Source organism: Neolamprologus multifasciatus, chromosome 8 (assembly GCF_963576455.1).
Source record: "Neolamprologus multifasciatus chromosome 8, fNeoMul1.2, whole genome shotgun sequence".
In the NCBI taxonomy this organism is placed as follows: domain Eukaryota; kingdom Metazoa; phylum Chordata; class Actinopteri; order Cichliformes; family Cichlidae; genus Neolamprologus; species Neolamprologus multifasciatus.
This window is the reverse complement of record NC_140446.1, coordinates 29,621,725-29,639,752: the sequence shown is the minus strand read 5'-3', so window position 1 is coordinate 29,639,752 and position 18,028 is coordinate 29,621,725. Positions and strand designations below refer to the sequence as shown.

General features: G+C 40.7%; 1 protein-coding gene across 1 annotated transcript in view; it reads right to left on the bottom strand.

Moving 5' to 3' along the window:
* The window catches only part of llgl2 (LLGL scribble cell polarity complex component 2), a 42,932-nt gene that overhangs the window by 1,639 nt on the left and 23,265 nt on the right, over positions 1-18,028 (bottom strand). Inside the window, exons 4-27 of the mRNA XM_085171335.1 lie at positions 16,957-17,038; positions 16,700-16,815; positions 16,145-16,303; positions 14,156-14,318; positions 13,943-14,072; positions 13,790-13,844; positions 13,449-13,603; positions 11,901-12,112; positions 11,552-11,619; positions 11,315-11,468; positions 10,359-10,463; positions 9,114-9,209; positions 8,133-8,329; positions 7,101-7,248; positions 6,863-7,010; positions 6,627-6,743; positions 6,375-6,541; positions 5,661-5,925; positions 4,088-4,238; positions 2,675-2,700; positions 2,469-2,516; positions 2,073-2,115; positions 1,306-1,367; positions 1-1,215 (exon numbers count right to left, since the gene is read on the bottom strand). The exon at positions 1-1,215 is cut by the window's left edge and continues 1,639 nt beyond it. Of these exons, the coding sequence (XP_085027461.1) occupies positions 1,328-1,367; positions 2,073-2,115; positions 2,469-2,516; positions 2,675-2,700; positions 4,088-4,238; positions 5,661-5,925; positions 6,375-6,541; positions 6,627-6,743; positions 6,863-7,010; positions 7,101-7,248; positions 8,133-8,329; positions 9,114-9,209; positions 10,359-10,463; positions 11,315-11,468; positions 11,552-11,619; positions 11,901-12,112; positions 13,449-13,603; positions 13,790-13,844; positions 13,943-14,072; positions 14,156-14,318; positions 16,145-16,303; positions 16,700-16,815; positions 16,957-17,038 (2,845 nt within the window). The 3' untranslated portion in view covers positions 1-1,215; positions 1,306-1,327. The remainder of the gene's footprint in view (positions 1,216-1,305; positions 1,368-2,072; positions 2,116-2,468; positions 2,517-2,674; positions 2,701-4,087; positions 4,239-5,660; positions 5,926-6,374; positions 6,542-6,626; positions 6,744-6,862; positions 7,011-7,100; positions 7,249-8,132; positions 8,330-9,113; positions 9,210-10,358; positions 10,464-11,314; positions 11,469-11,551; positions 11,620-11,900; positions 12,113-13,448; positions 13,604-13,789; positions 13,845-13,942; positions 14,073-14,155; positions 14,319-16,144; positions 16,304-16,699; positions 16,816-16,956; positions 17,039-18,028) is intronic.

The window sequence follows — 18,028 nt, the reverse complement described above, 5'->3', positions numbered from 1 at the left end:
CAGCCAACCCCAGTTACAACAGATCCACAGGTAAAGAGTCATTTATATATTAAAAATATTTCAGCACAATAGTTTATAATTACATTCCTAAATTACAGTATTTATTACCTGCAAAAGAAAAAATATTAAAATCAGAACATGCACAAAAATTGCAGTAGTGCATCAGTACCTATGAGTGGTGTAAAGAATGTGTAATGCTAATTAAATGATAAGTCAAAATAACACGCGCACACACACATCAATCATCTCAGGCATTACTGAACATGTTCCACTGATTTTCTGAATAGCATGGAAGCTCATTAACATAAGAAGAAAAAAACATTAAAAGTTAAAATCATGCCAACTTTGTAGATATAAATTTAAAAAGTTAAGACATGAAAAAAATATAAAGACTAAGCATGAAGTGAAAACGCATGATTTGTGTTACATCAATGTTGTATAAACAAACAAAACCAACAAAGAACCCCAAACAAATTAAAATCGTATCACCTAATTCAGACTGAAACGCGCGTTTCCTCTGCGTTTCAGTGTCTCAAGAAGTTGTCAAGTTTTTTTTACAGCAACTTGTTGTTAATTTAACACGTTATAATTTTGGACACATGTTTTTGCAGGTAGAAATGGGCTTTCCTACAACAAATCACAAATCTAAACTACACAAAATATTTATCAATGTTATTTAAAATCATCCCCCAAATTTCTTCTTCATGTCTCTATGAGGAGATGAAGGCCAGTAAGATATACAGCAGAGTACAGTGACTAGATAGTGATGCTGGTAGTGATAAAGGCCATTAGAACATCAAGTGAATTTAAACAAACAGTTTTATACCAAACAAAACAGCTCAGTAGCTTCCATGTCAGATGTAGAAGGCTGATTTGAAGGGATCCGGTCACACGCCAGTAATGTGCCTCATCCAGCTTTGGGTTTAAATGGGTGTGGCCATGCTATGGCAGCAGTGTATGGTCCTTAGGCACATGTGGTGTCTCTTCCTTCACATTCTTTGCACCATTACTGAGCCAAAGCCCTAGATGTTCAGAAAGCACTTCTGACAAGAGCCTATTGGTGTCTCTATGAAGGGGCCAGTGTGAGCGCAGCATCAGTAAATGGCGGGATGGGTAAGTCTTTGAGGAGAGGGGTCAGGTGTCAGTAGTGTCAGCTAAAATGGAGGCAAGATCTGTTGCTTAGGTCCACTTTAGACATATCAACATGTCGGTTGTCTGTAAAGATATAGCACAAAAACACCATGAACCAACAGATGTGGATTCAAACATTGATTGCATTTGTAGGAAAGTGCTACAAAGTCTCACCTCAGCTGTTGAGATAGGCTCCTCACGCTACAGCACTTTTCACATTATTCTCCAGGAATGACCTTTGACAAACAGAAAACAGAATCCATTAACACGATTGGTTACAATTGTCCAACTTCATGTTCACCTTTAAAAACCCAAGAGCTATAATCTCAGCATTTTAAAAGTTTATGATACAATTAGAAAAAGACTGAGCAAGTACAGCTTGTTTGCAAGGCTTACTAGGCTAAAGCCTCTTCTCACTATAAGGACCATAGAACCGTGCCTTATATTTGCAAGGTTATATTTAAATAAACCACAAGACTTTTGAAAAATGATTTGGATGATTGAGATTGAAGTAAAGATGTATGGTCAAAATGCACAGTGTGATGTTTGTCGTTAATATTGGAGAAACGTTAGAAGAATTTCTGGGTTGAATGAGTTCAATTTTCTCGTAACATATCAAGAGAAAATCTGCAAGAAAAACATGTTGGTAGCTTTTGAAGCCAAAGAATTACATCAGTTTACTTTTAAAGGTTAATTGGGAAAATATTAATAGATTCAGAGTTCTGGGATTAACACCAGCAACGCTGCTTTCCAATCGCAGTAACAACACAGACTGAAGCTGCTCAGTACATTTCCCCCCCCGAGGTGCACGCTGCAAACAGTTCTTACAAGCAGATCTAGCTGCACACTGCAGTCATTTTTCCAGCCTGAGAATGGCACAACATCTTTTTTTCCTTATTTAATTTTTGTACAACTACAAAGAATGTGTTTGTGATACTTGCATTTGATCTCCTTCTAGTGACTTCTGGATCTCCTGAAGTACTTCTGAAAAGAAAAAAACAAAACAAAAAACAACTGTAACTAACTATTGCTTTTAACAACACCACACTTTGTCATGACTTGGAGCGTTAGCTCAGTCACAACAAGCCAGCTCACTGGGGAAAAATGAAGTTGTATCAGTCATGTGCTTATATATGTTCTGAGACATGTAATTTGGATGTTTCAAATGACAATGTGAGTAAGAGGCTGCAGGACCAGCTCAAAAAGGTAGCGTATAATTCAATTACAACTGAAGCCAGATTTCCTTTAAACAACTACAATGTCCGAGGGACATACTATTTGACCTTCCAGGTCTATATTTCAGGATATTCTCCTGCCTTTGTAACTTGAGTACTCACTCTCATCATTCAGCAAAGCATGCTCCATAACATGTTTAGCTGCATTTTCTGCAATAGATGGCATGTCAACACAGTCAGCCATAGACAAGGTACGTGTAAAAACAGACAGCACATTTAGCATAGCACAGAATTATAAAACACCACAGAACACACACTCATGTGGCACATTTAGTTACAATGATATTATTTGTTTTTAATAGTTTTACCTCCATCCTCACCATCATGTTTGGCTCTAAAACGACAGAGAAGACAAAAAGTAATGAAAGCTCATTCTTAGGGATGTCAAAACATATCAATTATTGTAATATGTAAAACATGTAATATTAATATCCTGTTAAAATATTTGTTAAAAGGGGGCAATGAACTGGAAGTAAAATGAGTACATTTTGCTGATATAGCCATACTGGCTGATTTCGATCTACAGTCACTGGAAGGTTGATGTCACTTATAAACATTAAGAGAAAATAAAAGACACAAAAACAGCATAACTGACTATATTGGAACTAGTGATTTATACATTGGGAGGAGGAGGCAAGAGATGTTATAATAACAATAATAATAATAATAATAATCCATTCATTCGCTTCCGCTTATCCTTTTCAGGGTCGCGGGGGGCACTGGAGCCTATCCCAGCTGTCATAGGGCGAGAGGCGGGGTACACCCTGGACAGGTCGCCAGTCTGTCGCAGGGCCAACACACAGAGACGGACAACCATTCGCACTCACATTCACTCGCACATTCACACCTAGTGGCAATTTGGATTATCCAATTAACCTATCCCCACAAGCTGCATGTCTTTGGACGGTGGGAGGAAGCCGGAGTACCCGGAGGGGAACCCACGCAAACACGGGGAGAACATGCAAACTCCACACAGAAAGACCTGATGTTGGAATTGAACTCAGGACCTTCTTGCTGTGCGGCAACAGTGCTAACCACCGTGCTGCCCTAATAATAATAATAATAATAATAATAATAATGATGGATTACACTTATAAAGCGCTTTTCAAGGCAACCAAAGCGCTTTACAATTCCACTATTCATTCACTCTCACATTCACATACTAGTGGAGGCAACCACTCAACTATGCGCTTTAGCTGAGGGGTTTTACTTTTGCAGGTGTTGAGGCACGCCTGAGTCAGGACTGTCGGCATCTCTCAGCCTCAAGCATTATTTTGGACGTTCTATGTCCCAACAGTGAGTTTCACCAACCAGGGATCAGGACGTCAGACACTTTGACGGCCATCAAATCCACCAGACCAGACCGCTGTGTCTTTTCCTCTTTTTTTATAAATGCAATTTGCACTTCTGTGTTACACAATATCAGTCTTGCTTCTACTGTTTTTAACTAACTTCATTTTTACTTTTCTTTCTATCTACACACTCTGCACACATCAGTGAGATTTCTATCTAATGTTTATTATTTCTTCACCAGGGTCAGTCTTTACAATCTTTCACTGTCTTTTATATACTTTTTGGCATTATTACAATGTATTTACTCCCATTTAACATGAAAGTTGTAACTACCAGCATCATCTAACAACCTGGCTTAAATTGCCCTACAGCAAACTTTTGTATTCAGCAAACACCAACATGATGAAAACAAGGAAACCTATGAGTACCTATGAGTAGATGAAGCTCCATCTGGCTGTGACTGGTGTTGGTTGGAGCAGCCAGAATGAAGTGGAGCCTCCACCAGACAACGAGGCTCCACAACACAGCGGGTCGACAAAGAGAATCTTTCAAACTCAGACGGTGAGATCAGGTAGAAGCCTGAGGGAGAACAACAGCACACAGGAGCTTAGTGAAAGTGGCAAGCGGGGTGGGGGTGGGGGGACCTATGAATGTAGATAAGTGCACTGGCAAAATGATTGTCCATTGAACAACAACAGCAACAAAAAAAAAACCATGACAAAAATCACATTTTAGGAAGAAAATCTCACTTCTAAAAACTCATGGCAGCAGTTACTGAACAGCATGGATGTAAGAGGCATGAGGGTCCTTTCCATTTAAAACCAACAAACATACAAAAGAAACAATCCAGTTTTCATAATAATCTGACAGTAAATGGATATTTTAATCTGATTAACATATCCCACAATACAAGTCTGTCAGCATGTACTAACACAAATCACAAAATATACAAATTGTAACCCCAGTTTACCACCATGAAACCAGTACTTTTTCTGTGAGCAAAATCAAAGTCGTTCTAAAATCAGGTCTTGTTGTACAGGCATCTTGAAACACCTCACATTCCTTATTTGGGCAGTTATTTTGAAGCGTGTGTCTAAATTACTTTTAATTTTATTGGTAACTAGGACATAAAAATTGCATAGCATCACCAGCTTTTTTTTTTTTTAAAAGCTGCTTTAGAAATTGCTGTTGCAAAACACTAACACATATTTTAACTCTGAATTCTTTGACTGTCACATGTTTCTTTAGCTCTTTGTGGAAAGTGAGCAACTTGTTACTGATCCCCATCTCTTCAAATGGCTATTAAGGCTAAAGCTGGAACCAGCTTCCAGTTTGGATTCAGGAGACAGACACTATCTCTACTTTTAAGATTAGGCTTCAAACTTTCCTTTTTGCTAAAGCATATAGTTAGGGCTGGACCAGGTGACCCTGAATCCTCCCTTAGTTATGCTGCAATAGACGTAGGCTGCCGGGGGATTCCCATGATGCATTGAGTTTTTCCTTTCCAGTCACCTTTCTCACTGACTATGTATTAACAAACCTCTCTGTGTTGAATCATATCTGTTATTAATCTCTGTCTCTCTTCCACAGCATGTCTTTATCCTGTCTTCCTTCTCTCACCCCAACCAATCACAGCAGATGGCCCCGCCCCTCCCTGAGCCTGGTTCTGCCGGAGGTTTCTTCCTGTTAAAAGGGAGTTTTTCCTTCCCACTGTCGCCAAAGTGCTTGCTCATAGGGGGTCATATGATTGTTGGGTTTTTCTCTGTATCTATGAAGCGCCTTGAGGCGACTTTTGTTGTGATTTGGCGCTTTATAAATAAAATTGAATTGAATTGAATTAAAGGCTTTAGGCTAGAACAAACGCATACATGACTTCTGAAAACTGCTTCTAGAAGGTCGAGCTAGAGATACATCTGTATTGTTGATGTTATATTCTAAAGAGGATGTATTTAGAGCCCCAGTAAAACAGAGGAAGAAACGTGTGCGCAGGTGTCTCTATACCTTGGCCGTGCTTGGTGAAAACACAAGAAGCGATTCCACTGACGTCCTCTCGGCGGATGCAGGGGTAGTGTACCTGCATCTTGACGTGTGGCAGTGACACCACGTGAACATCGCCCTGATTGGTCAGGACCAACAAGCCGCTTTCACCATAGTCCTCTGTCCGACTGCTGCCAAACCAGGCCATGCCTACCCTTCGCACTCGAGAGCCATCAACAGCAGTCAGCTTTAATTTCATTTTAGCACTAACTTTTGGCAGCGTGAAAACCTGAACACACACAAAACAAATGCATTGGAATAGAGTTTACAAAATTTTAAGAGGATTTAATATTTCTATCCTACATGTCAATAAATACAGTAATTGTACAGATATTAAAAATTGTGAGCCTAGACCACATAAATGGCGTTCTCTTTAGAGCATAGAACAAGCTAAGACACAACAATGCTCAACAAGTGACATGAACCAATAGTAACTGATTTAATTGTTATTTTTGAGGGCTGTAATCTACAGGTCTTTAAAAATACTACCTGAAAACACAATACTTTTAGAAAAATTTACAAGAAACAAGACATTTTAAGACCTTTTATTGGATATTAACTTTTTAAGACATCTTAATGACCCACTGCGACCCCAGTGCTCCAAGTCTATTTTCAATTCAATTCAATTTTATTTATATAGCGCCAAATCACAACAAATGTCGCCTCAAGGCGTCTAACCTTAAACTGTTCCTCAGACACGACCAGCAGGTGGTGCAAGCCCTGCATATCAGGTGCGCGAGCCAGGTCATGAGCCACCTCCAGGGGCTCAGGGAGAGGAGCCCCATGTCCATCTAACACCACAATACCAACAACAGGAGCGCGGTGCATCAGCTGAATCTCCTTGGCTGAAAATAAAGGACGCAAATAAGAGACAACTTTACAAGAGGAGGGCAGAGCTGAGAGATCAGGCCACCACAATGTTAAACCTACATAGTTGAGCTGTGACAGGCTCATCTGCTCTATGCTCGACAGAAGGAAGGCGGAGCATGTAGGCAAACACACAGCCACCATTGGTCCCTGCCCATAGGGAGGGTGTGTTATGTGAACCTACAAGAAAATGAGGAGACACGTAAGGAAATGGAAACAACCCAAAGTTCTGCCCACTATTCATTTCTGTAGCAAGTGCTGTTTACGTACTATAGTACACGTTTAACACGGAAACTCACTGTCAGAGAGGAAGGTGTCAGCAAAGTAGAGTGTCCGTACTAGGCCAGTGAAAGAGTCGTCTGAAGAGCGAGCTTCGATTTTCCTCTGGACGGGAGCCAGCTCCATCTCTGCCAACTCAGCCTCCAGACGAGCATTTGCCTCTTGGAGCTGCTTAGGCAGATATCAACATACAGTATATAACACATGCGACAACGGAGAAACACGGAACAGACAGCAGAGTCCTTTTTATGATTCTACCTTAGTAGCAGTGTTAACATGTTGTTTTCTTAGAGAGACTCTGCTACGTCTGATTCGTCTAAAGGATTGTCGCAGGGATTTCTTTATGCTCTTCACTCTGGACAGAGGACCCTCCATGGCCAGCTGATCGCTGGGGTTTAGTGTGCACCTAAAGTTTGAAAACACAATATTAGCACATATGATATGCAGACAGCTGCACAAATGCTTTGCTTACTCCTAAAATGTAACGAACAAAGACACAACAAGGCTACAGTTTTTCTCATATCATGTACGGTGACTTGAGCATGAGTGACTGATATATTAGGTTGGAATATCCACCTGGGTAAATATTATATCCCTATATCACTTGTACTGTGTGATAACTGAAGATTTCCTTTGAACATGATGGATGACAGCTGGGACCTGGGCCTGATGCATGAGTGATAACTGATGGATCACTGGGTGGTATCTGGGCTGATGCAGTCTCAGGAGTGGGTGGTAGATGGTACTAAGGCCAGCTGCATGAGTCTGCAGGTCAGAGTGACCTGCTGAGAGCCACAGAGGGCAGGTGTGTGTCGCTGTCATAGACTGTCTTGAGTTTGTTTGTGTAACTGTTATTAGGATAGCCATTATGGTTTAGATTGGTTTTGGATCAGGTTTTATCAGGGAGTGGTTGGAACTGTTGCCTCGCAGCAAGAAGGTTTGAATCCACCAGTTTGTTTCCAGAAGAGAATAAATGATTTTTTTTCTCTGTATGTATTATTGTAGGGTCTACCTTACAATATGCAGCCTTGAGGCGACTGTTGTGATTTGACGCTATATAAATAAAATTGAACTGAACTGCATTGAATTTTCTACCCAGTAGTTAACAAATGGTTGTATCAGTTTTAAATTTTGCAAGTTTGAAAGCTTGGCTACATCCAACTTGCTTCTTTGTACTACGAAAGAAAATGATGGCTAAAACACATCCAATAACATGAAACAGATTTCCTGGAAGTTGTAAACACAGCACAGACACACATGTTTCACATCTTTCTTAATGCTTCTCCTTACTTGATCAGGACACTGTTCTTCTGTTGGTAGTCATATAACCCAAACCCATGACTGGTGCCGAAGGCTATCAGCTTCCACTCTGAGTGCAGTGTGAGAGCAGTGACCACAGCTGGGGGCTGGCACTGGACAACAGCAAAGGGCTGGAAGCCTGCAGGAAACATCACTGGGTCTTCCTGGATATCCAGCTGAGTGTGGCCCTGCGAAGGAAGACGACTATCAAATGCTGGAATATGTAGTTGACGGTGTAACAATAGAAAGGTTTGATGATAGCCTTCAGAGCACACACAGTAAGCTAGTTATTATTGTAAATGCAGCATTTAAAGCCTTTTTAGATCACCTATTTTTGTATGCTGTATATGTTTCTGGATTCTGCAAAGTCTCAACTTTTGAGTTTTGGCTGCTGCTTATTTCTGGAAGTACAACTGACCTTATTTAGACAAGAGGGTGGATTTCTTAGTTATTAATGCTACTTAGCTTGGTTGCAAAGTTGCATTAATTAAATTTTTCATTCAATCATTTTTGTGCCAGACTGCAAAAACACTTTTTGGGGGAGGCATCTGTAGAGAATGAAAACTCTGTTGGAGACAGAGTAGCACTTAGTAAAACTTCTATACAGCATCTCTGAGTGAAATACTAGTATTTCATTAATCTGTTACCTTACCCTTGATAAGTGTGTATGTGTACAGAACCCATACAGTATATAGATGTAGCTGAAGCCTGCCAGTTTAGACACTGTCACATATAGTGTAATGCAGTAACACTTACAGAAATGAATAAATAAACACATTAAAGAAACACATGAACAAAAGGAACCTACAAAAACTTTACAGAGCTTATCTTGAAAAAAGTTTCACAATGCAGGGCCTAAAACATACGGGTCACGTTACAGTGGCCAGATCCGTCCTTCATAATGTCTACAGCTGCTGCATGTCACTGTAAAAAGATAAACAAACATAGCGAGTAATCAGTTCTGTTCTTTACCTTCCATCGAAATCCTTCTTGGCCTTGCAGCAAATCCACAACTTTAGCCTCCACGGTTTGCTCTGCTGCCTCGTCATTCAACTCCAACATCAGGATCTGCAAAGTCAAAATAACAGTGGGAATAATCACAATAATGTGATATCAACGTAGGCCTACACACACACACACACACACACACACTCGGTCTGCGGACAGTCTTTATCCTTCAAGCTTAGACAATAAGGATTGTCTGTAATATTGCATTCACATCTTCTTGTAGAACTTCAAGAGGTGCTTTATGCAGTCTTAGTTAATCAGCCAAAGAGGGTCCAGTTTTCCAGTTCAGCCATGATCCTATCACACACAATGCACCAGTTGTACTTGGACCTGGTGACCCAATCTCGGAGGGTGGGAATGATGTTTTGGCCAACCGTTGGCATAGCATTTGGGTTGTACCTCGTTGATCTCTAGTTGTGAGTAGTTTCTTCCAGCTATTTGAACACTGAGTTGTTTTGCTGTTAGTCTAGATGTTGGGTATGATTCCATAGGTCCCACATCCACTTCATGTAACCCCTTCCACTGGGATTCCTTGGTAGTAGCATTCCAACAACCCCATATTCTCATACCTTGTGCACTTATACCTTCTTGTCTTCTGGTTCCTCAACACTGCCGGTATAGCTTTAGTTACACTTCTCTTGCATATATTTCCAAGGCAGGCTTGTGTAGCATGGGGGAGTCTTACTGGATACACATGACACAGCATGACAGCCTACCTGGAGTTTGCCAAAAAGCACCTAAAGGGCTCAAAATTCTCTGGTCTTATAAGAGAAAGATTGAACTTTTTAGCCTGTAAGCCAAAGCACTATGGAGGAAACTAGCCATTACAATCCCTGCACTGAAGCATGGTGGTGGCAGCATGATGCTTTGGTTGAGGGAAAAGAGTGTTTATGAATATAAATAAATTCAACACTGAGCGTGAAAAAAACTGACTTCTTAAGCTCTACTACGCCTACATATGCAAGAGGGCGTAAGAATCAACAGAAAAATCTCAATTTCTCTCAAACTTCTACAGAAGGTCAAAGGTCAAGAGCAGGCTTTATCATATATACTGACTTACTAGCAAAGTGTAATTCTTAAAACTTAACTCTTACTTGACAAGTCAGAGTTTACCTTACTGATGTAAGTTAAGTGCTTAACTTACTCTACATCAGAGATATGACTTAGCCCAACATGGCATAGGTCTGTTGTAAAATTCTCAATAGTCACCTGTCCCGCAGTGCCAGCTACAGTCAGATAACCACTATATTTGCAGAGATGGATCTTCTGGATGCCGAGCCTTGGGTCATCACTGTAGGGGTCAAAACAGCCAACCTAAACACAAACATGACAAGGGTGAAATTTAGAGTAACCCCTCTACTTCCAACTTTGCCTAATATGCTGCTATGCAAGACCTTGATTAACATTCCTCTTTTACATAAATCTTAAAATAAATAACTGCTGTCAATTTAAAGGAAAATAATATGTTAATTTAAATGATATTTAAGATTAATTATAAATTCATTAGCACGGTTGCCTCAGAGCAAGCACGTCCTGGGTTCTAAATAACCATCTGGCCAGAAGCTTACTGTGTGGAGTGCCCTCCTCCCACAGCCAAAGACATGCACTTAGTGGGGTTAGGTATACATAGTTTACTCAGGAATTATTAAAGTATTCGGATTTTAGTGATTCAAAATTGCCCATTGATAATTTTTTTGCATTTAAGAACACTTTTTCTTAAAAAACAACAAAAAAAAAAATCACACACACACACACACACACACACACACACACACACACACACACACACACACACACACACACACACACACACACACACACACACACACACACACACACACACACACACACAAATTCTAATATTCTAGTTCTAGTTTTGTTGAGAAATGTTATATGCGGTCAAACTTGGAAACCTTGCCATTTATAAAATGCTAACCAACGAGCAGCTCATTTGGAAAGACCTGTTTTTTCTATTTGAATATTTATCATTGCTCATTATTAAGACAAAAGTATTTCTTATTCGATTACTAACTAATTGATGGAATTCGTGATAGAATACCTGAATAATACTTAAAATAAGTCCCAGTGTCGTGACATTTCTTTATATTCACCTTAAAATATAAATGAAAATGTTCTTTTCTATAGATTAGATTAGACAAACATACCTTTCTAAATGGAGGCCATTCTCCTTCAGTCCCTTGGTTCATGTTGTCATTGGGGTCAGCGTCTGTGTGGAATACTCCAGCTGTGCTCAGCTTGTACATGGGATAGAGACAGACTCCTGATGCATCCCAGAAACGAACTGTGCCATCCTCATGCCTATACACACAACAGTGTTAGAATAATTTTTACAACTTCAAAAAGACCTTTCAATAAATGTGAATGAAGGCAACCGTACTAACCCCGTGAGGAGCAGATCTCTCTGTGGAGGATCTGGGGCCAGGTTCTGACCTCCTGTTACTGGCCACGGCTGACACGAAGAAAGAAAATTAGTAAGAAAACAGTAAGAAAACTTGATGTCCTCAACCATCATCTTATATTCAAGATGCACCATTCAAGTTATGATGAACAGGGGATTCTTTCGAGTCTCATACAGTGGTAACATTTCCCATCAGTAACAATATTGGTACTTAATGGGGTGACTGTAAAGCCTGTGTTTTTACAGATTCACAGAAAAAGTGAAAACCTGTCATGCAGTCAGAGAAAAATAAATATGACGGGACATTATTTTCAATTTACAAAGATTTTTACCTTTTTTGAGTAGTGTGCATTCTGATGCTTTCCAGCAGCGAAGATCCTCTCCCACAGTTTGAGGGGAATGGTGGAGACATGATGTGAGCATGTTATAGCTGAACTATGAAGGGGGACCAAGTAAGGAGTCTGTATGATGGGCCAGCCCTCAGTCTGCAAGTCAATAACTACCAGCTCCTCCTCCACCAGGACAACCAGGGCACTGGGATCTCCTGCAGGAAGATACACAGCAGCTAATAAGCTGAGATCTGGGATATGCTTGTGTCTCTTGTCAAAACTGCTCTCATTTTTCTGGGCTGCCGTGATGAATAAATTACAATTAAACAAGAGAGTTATGTTCAAATTTACACAAACCCTTGTCAATTCAAACTGGTAACCTTGCCTTATCTGGCAAGTTGTCTTTGTCTACGTTCACACTGCAGGTCTTAATGCTCAATTCCGATTTTTTGATCAAATCCGATTTTTTTGTCTGCTCGTTCACACTACAAATAAAATGTGACAGCAAACGCGCTCTAGTGTGAACGCTCAAAGCGGCCGCATGCGCAAAAGAAGACGTCACACACAACACGCTCTGTTTAGACCCAGAGCAACAGTATTGTTTGACTGATGGCCCTTAATATAAAGACTTGTTTCGGACTTTACGTTTCCCAATTTTGCTTTAAGTTATAAAGTTATTTTGTTATTTACATTTGGCCTAATAATGATCCTTATTGCTGTTTTAGAGGAGCGGTGCTTCAAAGGATGGTTGCAGATTTCTGTCAGAATCTGCAGATTATACAGTACAAATAAAATGTTCACGTTTCTCCAACGTTCGCAACAGTTTCACTGACATCTACACTGGATGGCCAGGAAGCGTTCGCGATGTCTTCTCGGGCGCTGATAATTGGCGTCTGTCTTGTGTCAGTGACGTAAAAGACGGATTTAATACGACATGACCATCAAACAGCAGTCGCTTTCTGAAACATCGGATATGTATCGGATTCAGTACCACATACGAAAGTGACCCAGGTCGGATTTGAAAATATTGGATTTGTGCAGTCAGATTTGATGCGCTTTCACCTGCAGTGTGAACGTAGCCTTTGTCTGTGCGTGGTGTGGTCAGGTCATCAGAGATTGGGAACACCTGGGTACAGTATATGTTATGTCATTCACTTTCTGATAGGCCCAAAAACTCTTGACTGTTATTGAGTGTTATTTTTTTCTAATGGGGGATTTGACATCATTTGTCTTTTCTACATTTGGTTTATGAGTATTCCCCCCAAATAACATCAATATCATGATTAATATAGTTTTGGCATTTAAACTGTGTTCATTAATGTTTGTTCACTTATTATAACTGTGTCCTTCTACACGGCAACAAAGTAACAAAGTCTAAGTAAGTTAAACACTGAAGCAGTGTTCCCCTGTGCATTTAGTATGTTTGTGCACGCTTTATAGGACCTAACAACATCAGAGACTGGGGAACTTCAATGCTGTCAAATACTTTAAGAGTCCCATATTTAAATGTGTTGTAATTTTGTTGCCAGTTTGTTGGTGTGTGTGGCCTGCCTGTGTGCTGCGGTCCATCTCTAATGACGAAGAAGTCGATGATCCTGGAGGTAAAGTCCAAGGCCACGTGTTTTTTACCGTGGATCACTGTAATACAGTGTCTGTCCCCATAACTGGCCCTGGGCATACCCCCACTGAACAGCAGGAATGGAGGCCTACCAAACACACAAACATACGCACACACAAGGTTCAAGTTCAGTTCCGTTTGTTCAGTGATTAATGTGTAACAGCGGCTCACATAACATATCTGAGAAGTTAAAGATTAGAAAGGTGACGACATCACTTTCACTGAAGGAAGCTGACAAAAAGATTTATTTCACCGGTGGATGACGTCATCTTACCCTTCTTCTGTAGGGAGCTGAACTATTTTAGAAATGGCCTTGCAGGGAAAATGTCCTGCAATTATAAAACACAAGTAACCATGAGGCCTAAACCTTTTTACTACTCTCTCTCACTCTACTACTTAATAAAACAGTGGAGAGCTTCCTCTTTACCATAAGGAATGTCTGATTTCTCTTCCTCGTTCGTGTCCTCCCCCCCCACCGTCCATCGACAATAGCTTCCATCGCTGTGTGAACTCAGAATGTACTTTCCGTCATCAGTCCAACACACACTCTCCAGTTGCTATGGTTAGATTACACAGTATTCAGTCAGTTTATATATTGGCAGCTGGTGTTCTGTTCAGGCGTGCGTTACATGACAGGTACCTGTGTGGCAGGAATGTGCTGGATGGCAAGTTTTTTCTCCAAATCCCAGATGACCATGAGGCCACGTCCATAGCCAATGATGACCTGATCTGGATCGACCGGGTTCTCTTGTAAGGCCTCAACGTGTTCTAGATTTCTGCGACCGATGTAGTCATCAGGTACGCTGTACACAACAAGCAGAGGAAATAATTCAAGAGAATATCAGTCTTATTATTGATGCACAGGGGATGACAGGCAATATATTCTATTATACTGTGCAGTGTTGGGAAGGTTACTTTTAAAACGTTACTCCCCAACACTGATACTGTGTGACAGCAGTTTAGCAGCAACACTTTTTTAAACACTTGAAGTGAGCAGACTGATATTTATAATGTACAGAGTGCTCATTTCCACTGTAATACATGCTCTGAAAGTGACTAAAGAATAGGGCTGTTCGATATAACATATATATCGGGTGACGATATCGTTTGTTTCGTGGTGTCGCAAAATAAATTGTTTACGGCAATATTTTTTTCATCGTTATATTTAATATAACCACACTACGGACGGACAAGCGCCTGTTTTTATGGGATGTTGTTAGCAACAACGATGGTAAAACGGGACGATAGAGGTTTTATATCAGGATATGAGATTTTGGTCATATCGCACAGCCCTACTAAAGAATAATGTAAATTTCCAGACACAAACTGTAGCGTTGAGCTTAGGGATGGGTATCGAAAACCGGTTCCCACTGTTTCAATTCCTTGGAATTGTTTGCCATTTTTGCAAACAATTCCCTTGCCCCGAATGATGTCACCTCGTTGCGGAGCGTCATTTACCTGGCAGGAAACACGGCGCCTAAGTGGCTCAAACGCTCAAAAGTTTGGTTATACTTTACGAGAACGGATGACAACAGGGCAACTTGCAATACTTGCAAAGTAGATATTTCATTTAAGGGAGGAAACACTACGAATATGCAAAAGCATTTGCTCACAAAACACGCGATGACCTTAAATGAATGTCGTGTTTCTAATTCCGCTCCGGACTCGTGAATCTCAACCCAGCAGCAGCGGTAACGTGTGCACGTCCTCTCCCGTTAATGCGGCAGGTAAATAATCAACAGTGCAGATTATGTTAGCGCGATCTGCCTTATTACAAAACCTGCCATTACTGTGCATTTAGGTGACCATGATGAGACAGACAGACAGAGTCTGGCTCAGATGCTGGCAGTTGTCGCTGCAGCCTACCGTTAGTGTCTCCTTTCAGGCCAGGATAGACGAATGTCACCGAGCAGAGACTCAGTTTGTGGTCAAAGGTTTGCACCCATTTGCCACAGCAGATGATTTTCGGTAAGTGAATGTGTTTAATTGTAGGCAGGGACATTACTGGATATTCTTGTGTAATTGCTACAGAATAATTTATGTTATACTTTGTTATTGCTACAGAAGAATATTTATTTTATTATTTTACATTTACAGTTTTTTTCCTGGGGACCCTGTGACACCCCATTGAAGAGCCGCAGGCTGTGGATCTCTTAAGATCTCACTGTTGGGTTTGTAAGGCCATGTTACTCCTAAATTTCTATCTTGTTCAAAGAGAAGATATAAAACAAAGTTCTAAGCTAATTGACCTTTTTTAAAAAGAATCGATGAAGAATCTAATCGTTAAACAGAATCCAAAATGGAATCGGAATCGTGAAAATCTTATCAATACCCATCCCTAGTTGAGCTACAATCTGCTCTATCCAGCATTCAGCCACAAGTGCAAACAGCAGCTAAATACAATATTTTATGTGACGAGAAGGATATTTCTTGTTCCTAGCAGAAAACAAAATCTTAAAACAACTAATGCAACAGTAGATGCTTTCAAACAGAAAAAAACTCCCTCTAGTAACTGTAGCGGTTTCACTTTTTTTTTTTTTATGTCTACGCTGCAGAAACTAACAACTGTCATAGTCCTTAGCAGCATATAATATGCAACTGTCTGTAACATGTGTTTTAATTTGCCTACCTGCTGGCAATTTGGTCAAGGCTGATGTTCCTCTCTTCCAGCTCTCTGAATCCTGGAACTTCAACTACAAATACATGTCCACCTTCTGTCCCCAACAGCAGCAGCTCACCTGAGGAGTGGGCCAGTACTGCTGTCACTCTGGTCACGCTTGGAGGGGCACTGAGAGGAGGAGGAAGGAAAAGTGGCATCACTTGGCAACTTTTTGATCAAAGGCATGGGTAGATGTCCTGTGACCTGTACAACTAAGCAAATTCTACATATTCATATCTCTTCTTTACCTGGCTTTACTTAGCTTAACAAGTCAAATAATAACAATAATAATAATAATGGATTGCATTTATATAGCGCTTTTCTAGGCACCCAAAGCGCTTTACAATTCCACTATTCATTCACACACTGGTGGAGGCAGCTACAGTTGTAGCCACAGCTGCCCTGGGGCAGACTGACAGAAGCGAGGCTGCCATATCGCACCATCGGCCCCTCTGGCCAATAGGCCATTTCTCAAAAAGGTTACTGTGGAGAAAGGAAAATGACAGGTGGAAATATGTGGTTTACCCAGGTGGTCCAGTCAGCGTGAAGCGTCCTATTTCAAGAAGTTCCGAAAGTCCATTGTGTCCTCTTAGAGTCCACATGTGCAAACTGTTGTCATCCAGCAAAGTAACCAGCTCAACCTGAATAAGAGTCACAAATAATCAGAGATATAACAAAATGTATTCCCTGATACACACTATTGAGAACAGCACTATAGTACAAGCTCAATAAAACAAAATGCTGCTGGCATTCTATGTTGTGCGATTTATATCAAACATTACCTGGTGGGGCATGAAGTGCACCTGTGTGACAGCAGCATTCTCATCATGTAGCCCCATGAACTCCACACCTGGAGCTCCATATCTGAACAATGGTTAAGCACAGACTCCATTTATTATAGTTGCAATCATACTAACATACTAGCACACTGGGAAGAGCTAAGCTAATGCACATTTAGTAAGATGGTATATTTTACATCCAAAACTTTAAGTCCTAATTTCAGGGAGGCATCTCAGTGTTTGAGGGGACGCCAAGATACTATGTACAGGGAATTAGAGCCAGAAATCTTCTTGCTTTAGAAGTCACAACTTAGACCTCCTCTCTCCTTTGGGTGGCGCTGTCACTTGGTGTTCCCTCTCTCTGCGGTAGAGGATCACTTCCTGGTCCAACATAGTGGTGTTTTTGTGTAGCAAAAACTAATAGATAACTTATTTATTTCATAGTGTAATCTTCACATGCTTCATCCAAAGCACACACTCTGTGTATTCACTTGCTAATTTATAGTCCCAGTATTCACTCACTGTGTCTTTAAGGACTCGCTAGCAGCATGGCCTCTTCACCTGTCCCTCCTACACTTTCCTGCTTGTTGTGTCAGATGTTTAGTTACTCCTCAGCCTCCTTTAGCAGTAATCCTACTTGTACTAAATGTAGCCTATTTGCAGCTCTGGAGGCCAAGATCACTGAATTAGAGACTCCACATACAGCATCCACATCTGCACCACGAGTAAAACAGTGAAATGTGGATTATTAAACATTAGGCCTCTCTCTCCCAAGTCTCTGTTAGTACATGACTTAATAATTGATCAACAAATTGACTTACTCTGCCTTACAGAAACCTGGTTACAGCAGGATGGTTATGTTAGCTTAAATGAATCAACACCCCCGAGTCATTCTAACTATCTGAAACCTTGAAGCAGGCCGAGGAGGAGGTGTGGCAGCAATTTTCAACACCAGCTTATTAATCAACCAAAGACCAAGACAGAGTTTTAATTCATTTGAAAGCCTGATGCTCAGCCTTGTCCACCCCAGCTGAAAAACTCAAATAACAGTCTTATTAGGGCAGGGATAACTCAG